At 28.2% G+C, this 13,737-nt stretch overlaps 7 protein-coding genes across 7 annotated transcripts; 3 read left to right on the top strand and 4 right to left on the bottom strand.

Moving 5' to 3' along the window:
* The first annotated feature begins 198 nt into the window (after window positions 1–198).
* LOC129611778 (protein FRA10AC1) lies at window positions 199–954 on the top strand. Its single transcript, XM_055525084.1, has one exon. It carries the CDS (start codon window positions 273–275, stop codon window positions 939–941), a length of 669 nt encoding a protein of 222 aa, XP_055381059.1. The 5' UTR covers window positions 199–272; the 3' UTR covers window positions 942–954.
* Window positions 955–1,277: 323 nt separating this feature from the next.
* LOC129611776 (nitrilase and fragile histidine triad fusion protein NitFhit) lies at window positions 1,278–3,621 on the bottom strand. The gene is made up of 6 exons (XM_055525083.1): window positions 3,301–3,621; window positions 2,874–3,242; window positions 2,241–2,453; window positions 1,897–2,188; window positions 1,659–1,834; window positions 1,278–1,602 (listed from the first exon to the last, which is right to left on the bottom strand). Exons 1-6 carry the CDS (start codon window positions 3,493–3,495, stop codon window positions 1,429–1,431), a joined length of 1,419 nt encoding a protein of 472 aa, XP_055381058.1. The 5' UTR covers window positions 3,496–3,621; the 3' UTR covers window positions 1,278–1,428.
* Window positions 3,622–4,280: 659 nt separating this feature from the next.
* LOC129611831 (integrator complex subunit 11) lies at window positions 4,281–6,374 on the top strand. Its single transcript, XM_055525215.1, has 4 exons — window positions 4,281–4,604; window positions 4,658–4,921; window positions 4,987–5,457; window positions 5,512–6,374. Exons 1-4 carry the CDS (start codon window positions 4,391–4,393, stop codon window positions 6,354–6,356), a joined length of 1,794 nt encoding a protein of 597 aa, XP_055381190.1. The 5' UTR covers window positions 4,281–4,390; the 3' UTR covers window positions 6,357–6,374.
* Window positions 6,375–6,472: 98 nt separating this feature from the next.
* On the bottom strand, window positions 6,473–7,362 carry LOC129611832 (signal recognition particle 14 kDa protein). The gene is made up of 4 exons (XM_055525216.1): window positions 7,229–7,362; window positions 7,103–7,175; window positions 6,935–7,035; window positions 6,473–6,785 (listed from the first exon to the last, which is right to left on the bottom strand). Exons 1-4 carry the CDS (start codon window positions 7,250–7,252, stop codon window positions 6,654–6,656), a joined length of 330 nt encoding a protein of 109 aa, XP_055381191.1. The 5' UTR covers window positions 7,253–7,362; the 3' UTR covers window positions 6,473–6,653.
* A 523-nt stretch (window positions 7,363–7,885) lies between these two features.
* Window positions 7,886–11,365, top strand: LOC129611723 (ATP synthase mitochondrial F1 complex assembly factor 1). The gene is made up of 3 exons (XM_055525013.1): window positions 7,886–8,259; window positions 8,338–8,659; window positions 11,033–11,365. Exons 1-3 carry the CDS (start codon window positions 8,021–8,023, stop codon window positions 11,294–11,296), a joined length of 825 nt encoding a protein of 274 aa, XP_055380988.1. The 5' UTR covers window positions 7,886–8,020; the 3' UTR covers window positions 11,297–11,365.
* Window positions 8,790–9,972, bottom strand: LOC129611724 (thioredoxin-related transmembrane protein 2 homolog). Its single transcript, XM_055525014.1, has one exon. It carries the CDS (start codon window positions 9,759–9,761, stop codon window positions 8,943–8,945), a length of 819 nt encoding a protein of 272 aa, XP_055380989.1. The 5' UTR covers window positions 9,762–9,972; the 3' UTR covers window positions 8,790–8,942.
* LOC129611722 (putative uncharacterized protein DDB_G0282133) lies at window positions 11,283–13,318 on the bottom strand. The gene is made up of 3 exons (XM_055525012.1): window positions 12,814–13,318; window positions 12,174–12,736; window positions 11,283–11,829 (listed from the first exon to the last, which is right to left on the bottom strand). The coding sequence occupies exons 1-3, from the start codon at window positions 13,292–13,294 to the stop codon at window positions 11,404–11,406; spliced, it is 1,470 nt and encodes a 489-aa protein (XP_055380987.1). The 5' UTR covers window positions 13,295–13,318; the 3' UTR covers window positions 11,283–11,403.
* Window positions 13,319–13,737: the final 419 nt, after the last annotated feature.

The following is a 13,737-nucleotide window of genomic DNA, read 5'->3' as shown; positions in this document are numbered from 1 at the left end:
AGAAATAAGGCTGATATTTTTAGTATGTCAAGGTGTATACTACACATACTAAATATATATGTATGTCCAACCAAAAAATTAATTTCTTGACATAGCAAAAACGTAATCTTGACACTTTTCTGTCAGCTGTGAGAACTTTGATTGTTTCATTATAATGCAATCCAACCCTACTAATTTTCAATTTGTCAAATTTGATTTTATGGGAGTTTTCATAATTTGTAGTCCGCATCGTGTTATTTATTTAGATATTTAGATTAAATGAAGTTAAGATCATGCAAGATTTGAAAGAACCTACCTCTCGAGAGAAGCATCAAGCAGTTTTGTGCAAATATGTACTAAAACCTTCATCTATACATAAAAATGATTTTTCTATTATTAAGGAAAACCATCAATTTATTTGGGATGAAAATTTATCTGAAACTGAATTAACGTGGAGAAAACAATTAGCAAAAAAATATTATGATAAACTATTTAAAGAATATTGCGTTTGCGACTTGACAAAATATAAAGAGAACAAAATAGCTCTAAGATGGCGAACCAATAAAGAAGTCTTTATTGGTAAGGGTCAATTTATATGCGCCGAAAAACTTTGTTCAGTACAGAACTTGCTCCGCACATGGGAAGTTAATTTTGGATATATTGAAGCAGGAATAAAAAAAAATGCGTTAGTTAAGATTAAGCTGTGCAAGACATGCTCCTCTAAATTGAATTATCGACATAAGAAAAAAGAGCTAAAACGAGAAAAAAAATACAAAAGTTTATTTTCTGATGATCAAACGGACAAAGATTCAAAATTATCGAAAACGAATAAGGACATCTCAAACAGTAACCAAACGAAAGAGACAGAGTTGGAAAGAACCGATAAACACCAGGATGCAACAGTTAATTTGCAATTGGATAGAGAATTAGAGTTTGAAAAGTACCTAATTGATTTGTTATGAAAATTCCAACGCATGATATTAAACTAAATAATGCACGTATCATTTGTATTGGAATTTATGTGCTTGTGGTATACATACTTGATAGATATGTTTAAGCACAGTCATCTAAGGAAGGTCATAAAAATTATATTCCCAATACGTATCAACATGGATATACTTAAGAGAATTGAATTTCAGCTTGAGCATAATATAACATGTAAGTTAAGTTAAACCTGCCGCAAAAACCGATCGAAAATTGCAGTAATTTAAAGGTTTAAAAACATTTTTAATAAAATTATTTTAAAATAAAAAACTTACAAATTATTTAAAATATTTTCTGAATTATTTTTATTATAAACATTTTTTTTAATTCTTATTTTCATTAGTGAAATATTGTAAAACTGCATTTTTTACTAAAATTTTAACTAACATTTCAATTTCTCTGAGATTTGTTTTTGTATTTTTTTTTAATAAAATAAATAGTGCAATTAATATATTTTGCATTCTCTCATACATATATACATTTCAACTTTTGGCGATATTTTTCAGCTTCATCAATTCTCTCTTTTAAGCTTCTTGCAGCAGTTTCCGGACAATGATCATGTTTATTAAGTTCGGTATAAATCAAATCATTATGGGCGAAATCTCCTTTTCTCCTAGGCATAATATGAAAATGAACATGCTAAAAAGAAATTTTTCAGCATGCGTCTTTATAAGATACTTATATCTTTTACATACAGCAACTGTTTGCCCGGAATCTGGTCCATCTTGCACATTAACAGTGGAGGAAGATGCGCCGTACATAGGTTCCAACATCTTTTGTATTTTAACAACCACTTGAAAAATATCAGATATTTCGTCTGTTGTTAAATCTTTTAAGCGACGAGCAATTCTCTTAGTCGCAACCAGGACATCTAAAATAAAATAATAAAATAATTAACAAAATAAATTATACACTTTCGAAAAACTCGTATACGTCCTGGTACGACACATCGTATATTAGTGAAAGCAAATGATAAATCAGTTTCATAAAATATTGTTCTCTTGTCAATTGTATGTTCAGCGAAACTTTGATCATGTTTAGCTCCTTCACTACAATGTTGCATAGACAATGGTATAAGAGAATAAATGTCCGATCTTCTATGATCAAAGCAAGGCATATTTTCGCGAACTGTTTTCAATGAACAAAGATCAATTTCCGCCACAGAAACGTCTATATCTTTAGTACTATCACACTCTGCAATTACTTTGCCCCATGGATCAATTATCTAAATAAAAAAATGTAATGTAGGAGGGTCAATTAACGATCAACTTTTTTACCATTCCTCGTCCAAAACTTTGTCTCTTTTTATTATGCCAACCAATCTGAGCTGGAGCTATAACATAGCATTGATTTTCAATAGCTCTAGCTCTCAACAATATTTCCCAATGCGCTTTCCCAGTTGAATAAGAAAACGCTGATGGATAGGTTAAGATTTCTGCACCTTGTTTACTTAATATAAGACTCGGTTCTGAAAATCGCATATCGTAACACTGAAATATGGTAAAACTTATCAATGATATAATATACAACTTTATCCTTTATCTGTACGGAAAACATGACATCCTAAATTTTGATGTTTGGTTATGCTAGCAAGTGGGCCAAATAAATGTACCACAAAGTATGTATGAACGTATCTTAAAAAAAAATAAAGCAAAATAGTAACATACATAGTAACATCTCGAAGTTACAGAGTGAAAATACGTTATTTGGATATGGCAGGTACACAAAGTATTTTACGAGTTTTCATTTACCTACACAATGTATTTTGATACCTTCAAGAATTTTCTAAGACCCATTAAGTGATATGATAGGAAATAAATCAATGTAAGATTTATGGTTATACATCAAAATCACAATATCATTGAAGTCTCCGCACAGATTCTAGCATAAGAGTGCTTATTTAAGCTTACAATCTGAAGTCCAATTTTTCCTACAGGTGTTTTTACTGGTGAGACGATTTCCCTTCCTTTTTCGACAACTTCAGACTCCTTGAATTTAAAATCAGGAGTAGTTACATCAAAAAGATGTAGTTTTCTATAAACGGCGGTAATTTCTCCCAGGTCGTTGATTATAACATGCGTATTGTAAATTTTATTCGCTTTAATACCCTCACTGTCTACCAACGCTTCGTGGACACCACCTAAAGATAACCAGATTTTATCGGTTTTAGCTAAATCACAATATATTTTCAATAATCGGCCATCTAGTGGTTCTGATAGCTCTAATGTTTGAACCCTACTTTCCCCCACAAAATCGCAACATTCTGGAATAAAGACCATCTAAAATTAATAGCTTAGTTATAAAGAACAACGACAATTTTCATTAATTTTTGTTTACTTTAGCCAATTTACTTTTAGCTTCTTTTATTATTTGTCGAATTTGTTCTAAGTTTTTTTGCTTATCACAAGTACTTCTCATATGGCATATTGCGGCAATAGGTTTTGAAGCAGTTTCAGAACTCATTTTTGAACTTTGCGCTGGCTTTTGCAATAATTTTACTGGAAAAAGCCTTCTATACTTTAAAATATACATTAGCTTATTGGAAACTTTAAAAAATTAACTACTAATTCAAAACTTTTATAAAATTTTGTTTTGATTCTCATAAGCTTTGCATAATTTTTAATAAACTTAAATACTAATTAAAATATTTTTAGACAATAATTAATTTGAATAACAATACCAATTTGTTATCAATTGTCAAATTATCACTTGTATTACCAGTGTTGCCGTTAAAGAAAAAAAGCATTGGTAGATGATATTTGAATATCTACATAGGTGTCTCTATTTCGTACAATCTTTAAAACAAAATATTTGTTAAAATCCACAAAAAATGTATCACTTTATTTAGTTGTAAAAAAACATATGTGGGAAATACTGAATTTCTAATATTAATATAATAAAAAGATTTAGCTATTTATAAATGATTAATTAATGCAATAAGGTACTTTATTGTATTAATAAATACCATATATGTTTTAATTGTTTGTTTTAATGTTCAAATAATAATTTGTCAAACACTTGTTTTGTTAATTCCTTATTAAGTTTTCTAAAAATAAGAAAATAATTTTTTTATATAAAAAGTTATTTTCACCCTTAATATAGTAAAATAAGTCCCTTCGCAAGACAGGATTAAATTTTAAGTTTATTTTTTTATTTATTAAAAAAGTATTGGTTCGAAGGATGTTGTAGTAATAATATGAAAATATAATTCAAAATGGTACCAACACTTGAACTGAAAATCATATGATCATGGCGTTTAGTGCGGTTTGTGCTCAGCTCACTGACTAAAGTAAATGACAAATACATTCAACTGGTAAACAAACGTCATACGAAAGTAATACTACAAATTTCAACATTGATTACAGAATTAATTATCTATGTGAGAACCCAACGTTTTGCTAAAAAAATATTGTTATAAAATTGAAATATGCCGGAAATTAAAATAACGCCCTTAGGGGCTGGACAAGATGTTGGGCGAAGTTGTTTGTTGTTATCTATGGGTGGTAAAAATATTATGCTGGATTGCGGAATGCATATGGGATACAATGATGAACGTAGATTCCCAGATTTCTCTTATATTGTACCAGAGGGCCCGATAACGTCTTATATAGACTGCGTTATTATTTCTCATTTTCATTTAGGTCTGTAATTAATATTGTTTTAAAAGTTGATATAAAATTTTTTTAATTTTCAGATCATTGTGGAGCATTACCTTACATGTCTGAAATGATTGGATATAATGGCCCTATTTATATGACACATCCAACAAAGGCTATTGCCCCAATTTTACTTGAAGATATGCGTAAAGTTGCCGTTGAACGTAAAGGGGAGTCCAATTTTTTTACCACACAAATGATAAAGGATTGTATGAAGAAGGTTATTGCTGTTACCTTACATCAAAGCGTTATGGTTGATAACGATTTAGAAATAAAAGCGTACTACGCTGGGCACGTTTTAGGTAACTTAGTTATATTTAAAAAAAAATTGGTCAATATTAAATGATTTATTTTTGAATGTTTATAGGAGCTGCGATGTTTTGGATACGTGTTGGATCCCAATCTGTGGTGTATACCGGTGATTATAATATGACACCAGATCGTCATTTAGGTGCTGCTTGGATAGACAGGTGTCATCCCGATTTGCTAATAACGGAAAGTACGTATGCTACAACAATAAGAGATTCTAAGAGATGTCGTGAAAGGGATTTTCTAAAAAAAGTTCATGAATGTGTCGCTAAAGGTGGAAAAGTACTTATTCCCGTGTTTGCTCTTGGTAGAGCACAAGAACTTTGTATTTTATTAGAGACTTATTGGGAAAGAATGAATTTAAAATATCCTATATATTTTGCTCTTGGTTTGACAGAAAAAGCTAATACGTACTATAAAATGTTTATTACGTGGACTAATCAAAAAATCCGAAAAACATTTGTTCAAAGAAATATGTTTGATTACAAACACATTAAACCCTTTGACAAAAGCTATATTGATAACCCAGGTAACTTTTTGTAATAAGTTTTACATTTTTATATTAATGTTATTGTTTTTTAAGGAGCTATGGTTGTGTTTGCTACTCCTGGAATGTTGCATGCTGGTTTGTCCTTACAGATATTTAAAAAATGGGCTCCTAATGAAAATAATATGGTGATTATGCCAGGATATTGTGTTCAAGGAACTGTCGGGCATAAAATTTTAGGTGGTGCGAAAAAAGTTGAGTTTGAAAATCGCCAGGTAGTTGAGGTAAAAATGTCAGTAGAATATATGAGTTTTAGCGCTCACGCGGATGCTAAGGGAATAATGCAGTTAATACAGTATTGTGAACCAAAAAATGTAATGCTTGTACATGGTGAAGCAGAAAAGATGGAGTTTCTTAAAAATAAAATCAAAGAAGAATTCAAAATTGAATGTTACATGCCAGCTAATGGTGAAACATGTGTCATTCAAACCCCCGTTAAGATTCCAGTAGACGCTTCATTATCTTTACTAAAAGCAGAGGCAAAACTTTATAACGCTCAACCACCTGATCCGAAAAGAAAACGTTTAATTCATGGTATCTTGGTAATGAAAGAAAATCGTATACAGCTAATGGAGCTTAATGAAGCTTATAAGGAAATTGGTGTTAATAAGCATGTAATGAGATTTACATCAAAAGTTATTTTTGCCGACGCCGCGCCTAAATTAAGGACTATAGAAAGGCTGTATAATGTTTTAAAGGAAAAATTAACGGGATGGTCATTAAGCTTACAGGAAAGTTCCTCTATAGTTGTTGAAAGTGTTGAAATCAAGATTGAAGATAATCCTGCAGATCAAAATCAAAAACTAGTGTATGTTTCATGGACGAATCAAGATGAAGATTTAGGAGTCTATATTTTAAACTTATTAAGCAATATAACATAATTTTCCATGATAATGTGGTTTACTTTATCATTTTTTATTAATTCAATCTTAAGTTTCTACTTTATTATAAGAATATTTCAAAATTTTTAAAAAAATTTAAAGAATAGCAATTAAAATACGTTTAATAAAAAATTGTTTTTATTTGTTTTTTTTTTTTTTTGAATTACATCGATATATTTTCTTATATATTTAAATTGCAAAAATAGGTTTACAAATGTGTACTTAAAAACTTATTTTTTTACTAAAGGAAAATTAAAAAAGAAAAACAATAAAAATATAAGTTTTTTTTAATTTAACTTAGCCTTTTGCTGCTTTTGTTTTAGTTTTGACTTTTTTAATTCGTTTCAAACCATCCATATTACTTTTCATAAATTGAGAATATATACTCATCATTCGTGGAACATCTTCTGGCCTAACTAATGTTGATACCTAGAATGAAATGTAAAAATTTCTTTAAAATACTAGTATTATATTACACACTTATTTAATGAAAAATTTTGTACATGATTGAATTTATAAATATGCAATTAAGCATATTTTTATGTACGAGTATATGAAAACATTTAAATGAAGCATACCTTCTTAGATTTGAATTGTGCTCTTACAAGGCACAAATATTCATCAGGTTCTTTTAAAGGAGGCCTACCTTCTCTGGGTTTCGGCTTATTATGTCCATCAACTAAATGATTTCAATTAGTTTTATTATTTATTATAGGTTAAATTGAGTTAGAATGTAATGTACTTACATTTTTTAAAAGTAACAGTAAAAGACCCATTTAACTTAGATCCACTTGCAAATTTTTCTAATGCTACAATAAACTGCAAAATATTCTAGATAAAAACTGAAAACTTTTAAAAATCAATTTACTTACAGAGCTATTGTCTAGTAAAACCATTTTTTATATTCTACGATAATTTTTTTTAAGTTTTCAAGTAGAAATATTAATGTGTATACATATATTGCAATTTGATTGACACGTATCTTTCGTATTTACTTTAATGTCAATTGTCATTTGTCAGACAAAGATTTTAGGGACTGTTCATAAAATACGTAAAAATAACCTTTCATTTCATTTCATTTTATTTACCATGGAATGTAAAAAGGTATAATCTTATTAGATATTTTGCGGGGTTTCAGTTCAAATTTCACCCACATTGAATTTGATATCAACAACACATTTTCTTGGTTTAAGCTTGGCTTTCAAATGTTTTTTCAATGAAATACGAATTGGGTTCAATTTTAATTGTCATTGGCCCTGCGAATTACAATAGTTTTATTTCATTTGAAAATAAAATACCGCAGTTTTTAAACTTTCAAACCAACAAAATATTGACAATGATAGAAGTATATACAAGTCTAAGAAACAATTTAAATGTGTAATATTTTAATTATTTTTCGCCCTAAAAAATAATTTGATGGGGCAAAAGTTTGACAGTTGTTTTTAATTCTGAAGATAATCAAGCAAATTATAATTTTTTTCTTGATTAGGAATGATACTATGAACATATCTAATGTTTTTTTAGGTTAGATTTTGGTTTTAGGATAATAAATGTATCGCTAGAAATAAGATTAATATTGTGGTTGTTAAAAAATTGAATATATTTATTTATTTTTGAATTGTAGTGGCTGACGTTTTCAAATTATTTTTGTTTCTTTAATTGTTATGGCATGTTTTCGCTCTTTTAAGAGAATTGATTTTTTCCCAACTTTTTTGAAAAGGAGCATAAAAATGTCTGCAATGTTAAGAGCTGAAGAAGTTTTAGATGAGATGAAAAACAAAAACCCCTATTATGAAAAATATGCAAGCAAAATAGCTAAGCTTCAACAGACATCCCCGCAAGAATTTTTAGAAAGAGTAGACAAAGTTTCCCAAGCAAGTAATCCTATAAAAAGCACGGAAAGGTAATTCTTGAGTTGAGTTCAATATGTAATACAATGTATGCACATAAAATCCTTTTATAATTTTTGTTACGTGTATAGAAATTATTCAGAGCTTTTAAAACCGAAAATGCCTTCAAGCACAACAACCGAAGTTGCACATAAAAAATTAAGTGATATAATGAAATTAGAGCTCTTGGAAGACAAAAACGTTGATGATGTTAAGCATATTTGGCTTGAATATCACAAAAATAAAGACGTAATAGCTGCAGTGTTAACAAATGATCAATACGATACTTTGATTAAACGCGGAAAATTGCATCCAGTATTTTTACTGCCTTTACCAAGAAGTGAGGGATATGAATTTATAATGCTTCAATTTGCAGCTAATACAGTTCATTTTACACCACTTTTAGCTTATCAGGTTAGTATTTACTTTTAATTTATCTAGATAAGTGATTACCTATCATTCATGGAGGGTAGGTTTTAACGTACTTTATGTGCATCACATACAACCGTATATCTTCAAATTCGAAATGGAAATTAAAAGATGCTTTGAGAATTTAAATAAGTTATATTTCTAGATTTTATTATGTATTGATAACATTTTTGGCGAAACTTAATATTTACTAAATTACTTTTCTAATTTTTTATTTAAACGATTTTTAAAATAATTTAACAAATGCACAATAATTTAATAATACAATTTATTCGGTTTTAGTGTGTTTTGCAATAGCTTTTGTGCTTGAATGGTGTGATTTAGATTCGGTATACAGATTGTTCAATTCAAATGCAGCTTTCACATTGTCTTCTGAAAAGAAAAATTTTTGTAATTTTCCTTTTGAGTCGGCAAAAGGTCTTCGATCAACTTCTTTTCCATATTTAAATAGTATTATTGTCGGTAATTGTCTTGATAAAGAATTATCTGATACATGGAATTTTTTTCCAGCTTCTGGAAATCTGCCTATATCGATTTTTCCAAAACGTAAAGTATTTAAATGATATTCAGCTGATAAACTTGCAAATATGGGTGCAAAATTAACACACGCTGGATTCCACACGGTGTAGAAACAAATAAGCCAAATATTTTTCTTGTCGCGCTTTAGTTCTTCTTCTAATGCATCAGCACTTCGGAAATAAGTCACATGCTCTGGTCCTGTATAAGTTGGCTCTGGGAATAACAGTCCCAATAGTACGAATAAAATTAAAAATCCAATTCCAAAGCGAAAATCTCCATAAGTCCATAATATTAAATTAGCTATTTTCGTATATATGAATGATGATGTCAAATAACTAATTAAAGTAACACTTCCTGTCTTTCGTGATCTAATCATTATAACAATTAGCAAGAAAAATAAAATTTCAGTTTCTCTCCCGTCAAGTTCACATCTTTCTTCATTTTTATGATAAAAAACATAGTTGCATAAAATCGGAGTTCTTTTTGCAATTACATATGATAAGCTCAAGAGTATATTAATCCAATAATACGGTTTTACTAATAATTTTAAATCTTTTTTTAATGTCATCTTTTATTTTCTTAATTAAGGTTAAGGAAAAATAAATATTAATATTTAATGTCTACCCTATTTTGTTCTCCCTTAACTTTTTGACTTTTGCGAGCTCCGCAAGCTCAATATTATACCATATTTTTGTTGACATTTTATTGACAGCTAAAAATTTGGGTCACAAATTAGTTTATTTGTGACATCTAATTGAGACGAATCGGGTACATACCTTGCAATAAAAAAAATAAGTGTTTACATAAGGTTGTAACTATTGTCTACTGAATTATTTTAATGCTACTTCGTTTTCCTACAAATTGGTTGGAAAAAAATAATTGAAATCTGCACTATGCAAGTACATATTATATAAATCTAAAATATTCAACATTTACATAGTAACGGTTGGAAAATTAGGGTACAAAATATCGTTGTAATATAGAGAGGCCGAGTACTATACTGTACAAATATTATTTGTAAAAAAATATGCAGTTTAATAAAAATTACCAACTTTGGCAGCTAACTTAGTTTAAAAAAAATTTTTCTTATAAATTTAAAATTAAAATAAAATTTAATAAGAATAACCAAATTTACAGAAAGATATTGTTAAATTATTTACTAGGGGGTTACATATTACTTAATATGTAACTAATACGTAAAAAAATCATGCACATTATTTGTAACCATAATTGTGCGGTTAGCTGAAAAAACGTAAAAAATTTGTGCAGTATTTATGAGTATATACCGTGTTACTTCTTTTCCGAAATACCCATATTTATAAGTATGTATGTATGTAGGTAGTTGAATTTTAGAATTAGTAATATGTTTCCAAATTTCATTGCTACAGAGCATCAAATTATGAGATTTTTTTTAAATTTTAGATAGTTGGCAATGTTGTGTGTAATTGATGTACATTGCGTCGGTTAAAAAGCAGAAAGCATAAAGTCAGGAAACTGTGTTTTGAGTAAAGTCAATTTGAAAAAATCGTGAAATTGTAAAACTAATCAATTATTGCAATGGGATTGGTCTCTCAAATTTCTGGATTTATAAACTACATTCTGGATTTGCATGATTTTTTGCCACAACAAAGAGTATATTATTCTGATTTAATTCATCTATGAAGTCCGAATTCTCAAAAAATGCACTTAGTGCTTTCTGCTTTTTAACCGACGATAGGTACACATTGTTTTGATTTGCATATTTAATATGTTTGTACTTAATTAAATATTTTTATATGAACATTTTCGATAAATTATATTAAAAATGTAAAATATCTTCATTATAAAAATATATTTTAGGTTCATCATGAAAATGCTCCAGAGTGTCTCAACATGATATTTTATACTGAAATGAAGGATAAAGGATTGGTGTTAATGCGTGGTGAATTTGATCATCAAGTGTTAAGTCCACAGGAAGCACAATGCCTTGCAAATGAGTTACAACTTTATTATAGTAGCGATGATCCTGCCAGATCAAAACTTTTAGAAAATTTCACTAGAAAACCAGATAGTTTCAAGCATATGGATTTAATTAAACAATTGGAAGAAATAGAACTTAAATAAAATGAGTTTTATTTTTCCAATTAAATGTTACAAAGTTATAGTTAATAATAAAAATAATTTATGATTCTGTTTCAAAGATTTTTTCAAAATTTTCTAAGATCTTTTTTTTAGTTATAAAATATAAAGTATTGCTTGGACGAATTAGAATTCATAACTGACCTTAAAAAGTTTATATTTTCTTCTTGAGGATTCGGTAAAGTACATTTATTAATTCCTCCTTTCGCCAAATGTTTCAAATTATTAGACATATTGTTAGTTTTTGTTTGTAATTCATATGATTTGTTGTCTTGAATTAAGCTGTTGCAGTCTAGCCAATGGCTAACTTTTTTATTTTTTCTTATTTCTTTGCACGTTAGGCAGCGACCACCTCTCGAGGAAATATTTTCTAAGCTTCGGGGTGGAAAAGTTTCTTCGTCTTTATTACTTTTAAATGGTTCATCATTTATGCTTTTGTACGTATGCTCAGTGAAGTGAAAACTATTTAAGTCATTTGGTTTGCAAGATTCAGCTTTCCCAGGGAGGAAATTTTTTGACTGGAATGAGAAATTGGTTATAAGAAGTCTATTTTTTATCAAGTTATCACTCTTTGAGATTTTATTATTTTGACTTAAACTTGGATAACAATTGCCGTCTTCTTTGTTTGCAATTGAATTTTCGAATTTTTTCTTTTCAATATTTTTAGATTTATTTTTTTTATAAAATAAATTTTGATTTTTGAACTTAGTGTTATAATTATTTGTGGTCAGAGGAAGTTCGAATATACGACTCGCTTCTTTTCTTGACCTTTTCTAAAAGAAATTCAAAACGCCAAAGCAGTTTATTACTTAATTAAAGATAATGGCAATTTGAAAATTTAAGTGATAGAATACCTACTTACTGTATTTTTTTTAAATGTATTTGTCAAATTTTTTATTTCAGGCCATTCAAAAGAGTTTCTATTAAAAGATTTCAACGATAAACTTCCTGTTAGTAATCTTTCGTTTGAATTCGTATCATCGCTCTTGTTACACACAAAAATATCTTTAAAATTTTTGTTAGTAAAAGTTTCGTCTTCTTCATTGAAAATAGATTTACACTTATCATTAAAATTGCTGCTTAAATCATAATAATTTCTGTCAAAAGAACTTTCCACATTAAAAGATGGTTGATTAAAATTATGTAAGTTACTTTTGCGAAAGTAATTATATGTTGGAAGAAAATTTGAATCACTTTCTTTGTTACTAAAAAAAATATCTTTACTGTTTTCATAAGTAAATGCTTCTTTTTCATTCAAAATGGATCTAATCTCATCGTTGTAGTTGCTACTCAAATCAAAAGTGTTTTTGTAAAAAAAGCTTCCCATACTAAATGAAAATTCATTTGAGTTATTTTTTTGCCGGTGGTCATGATGTGTTGGGAGAAAATTTGAATTTTTATTTTGGAATCCTTTTGATGATTGTCCTAATTTTTGATTTTGTAACAATATTTAATAAAAATAATATTTTGTTCAACACATTAACAAAATTTATTTTTATTACCTTGAAATGAATTATTTGTACACTTAACATCAACTGAAATTTGTAGAGGATCATCTTCCAATATCGGTTCAATTATTGAAAATTGTTCATTTTGTTTTTCTCCTGTAAATGGTGTTGAAGTAAATTTGGGATAAAAGTTATTTTTTATTAATTGACTAGCAGATGATGTTGCATTAATTTTATCTTGTACGATATCTTTACTAAAAAAAGAATCTATTGAATAATATTTTTCTCCAAAAAATGATTCTTTTAATCTGATAAAACTTTCATTATCTAATTTGCCAAACAAATTAGAAAAAGTAGTGGAAAAATTATTACAATCTGAATTTCGAACTGGTATAGTTTCCTTATGAATCTTATTATAAAAGTTCATTCTTTTTCTTGGGTTGTAATTATATTTATTTATGTTTTGTTGGATTTTCGTTAAACGAGGATTAAAAAATATATTGGGTTTCTTGAATTTCTTTTGATTTGTTTTCATATTTACATAATTCAAAAATTTCCGCACGCGTGCAAATACAATAATTACCTACTTGCAATTTATTGTCATATGTTATGATCTTAATTGTAACGGAAAAAATGGTATGTATTTCTTGAAAAAAAACCAAACGGCACAATTAAATGGTTATTTGACTCCATATTTTTTTATTTTCAAAAAATATTACAATAACGGAGGCATTTCTAACAGTGTTAAATTTTCAGTAAAGTACTAACTATGTACGTATATTATGTGTGAGAGTTTGTATGTGTATGTTTAGTTATGTATATGGAAGCTGTATAATTTTGAGGTAGAACTTTTGAGCATTAGTACTAGCTTTAAATTTTGAATATAACGTAGTCCGAAAATATTAGATATTTTTTTTTGAATTTTCTTAAAAAAACTTGTTTGTTTTATAATATCTTCCTTTTCAAATTGTACTTGTA

The sequence above is a fragment of the Condylostylus longicornis genome, unplaced genomic scaffold (assembly GCF_029603195.1).
Source record: "Condylostylus longicornis isolate FDR11 unplaced genomic scaffold, ASM2960319v2 ptg000055l, whole genome shotgun sequence".
In the NCBI taxonomy this organism is placed as follows: Eukaryota; Metazoa; Arthropoda; class Insecta; order Diptera; family Dolichopodidae; genus Condylostylus; species Condylostylus longicornis.
The sequence above is the reverse complement of the archived record's forward strand: the minus strand, read 5'-3'. Positions and strand labels throughout refer to the sequence as shown.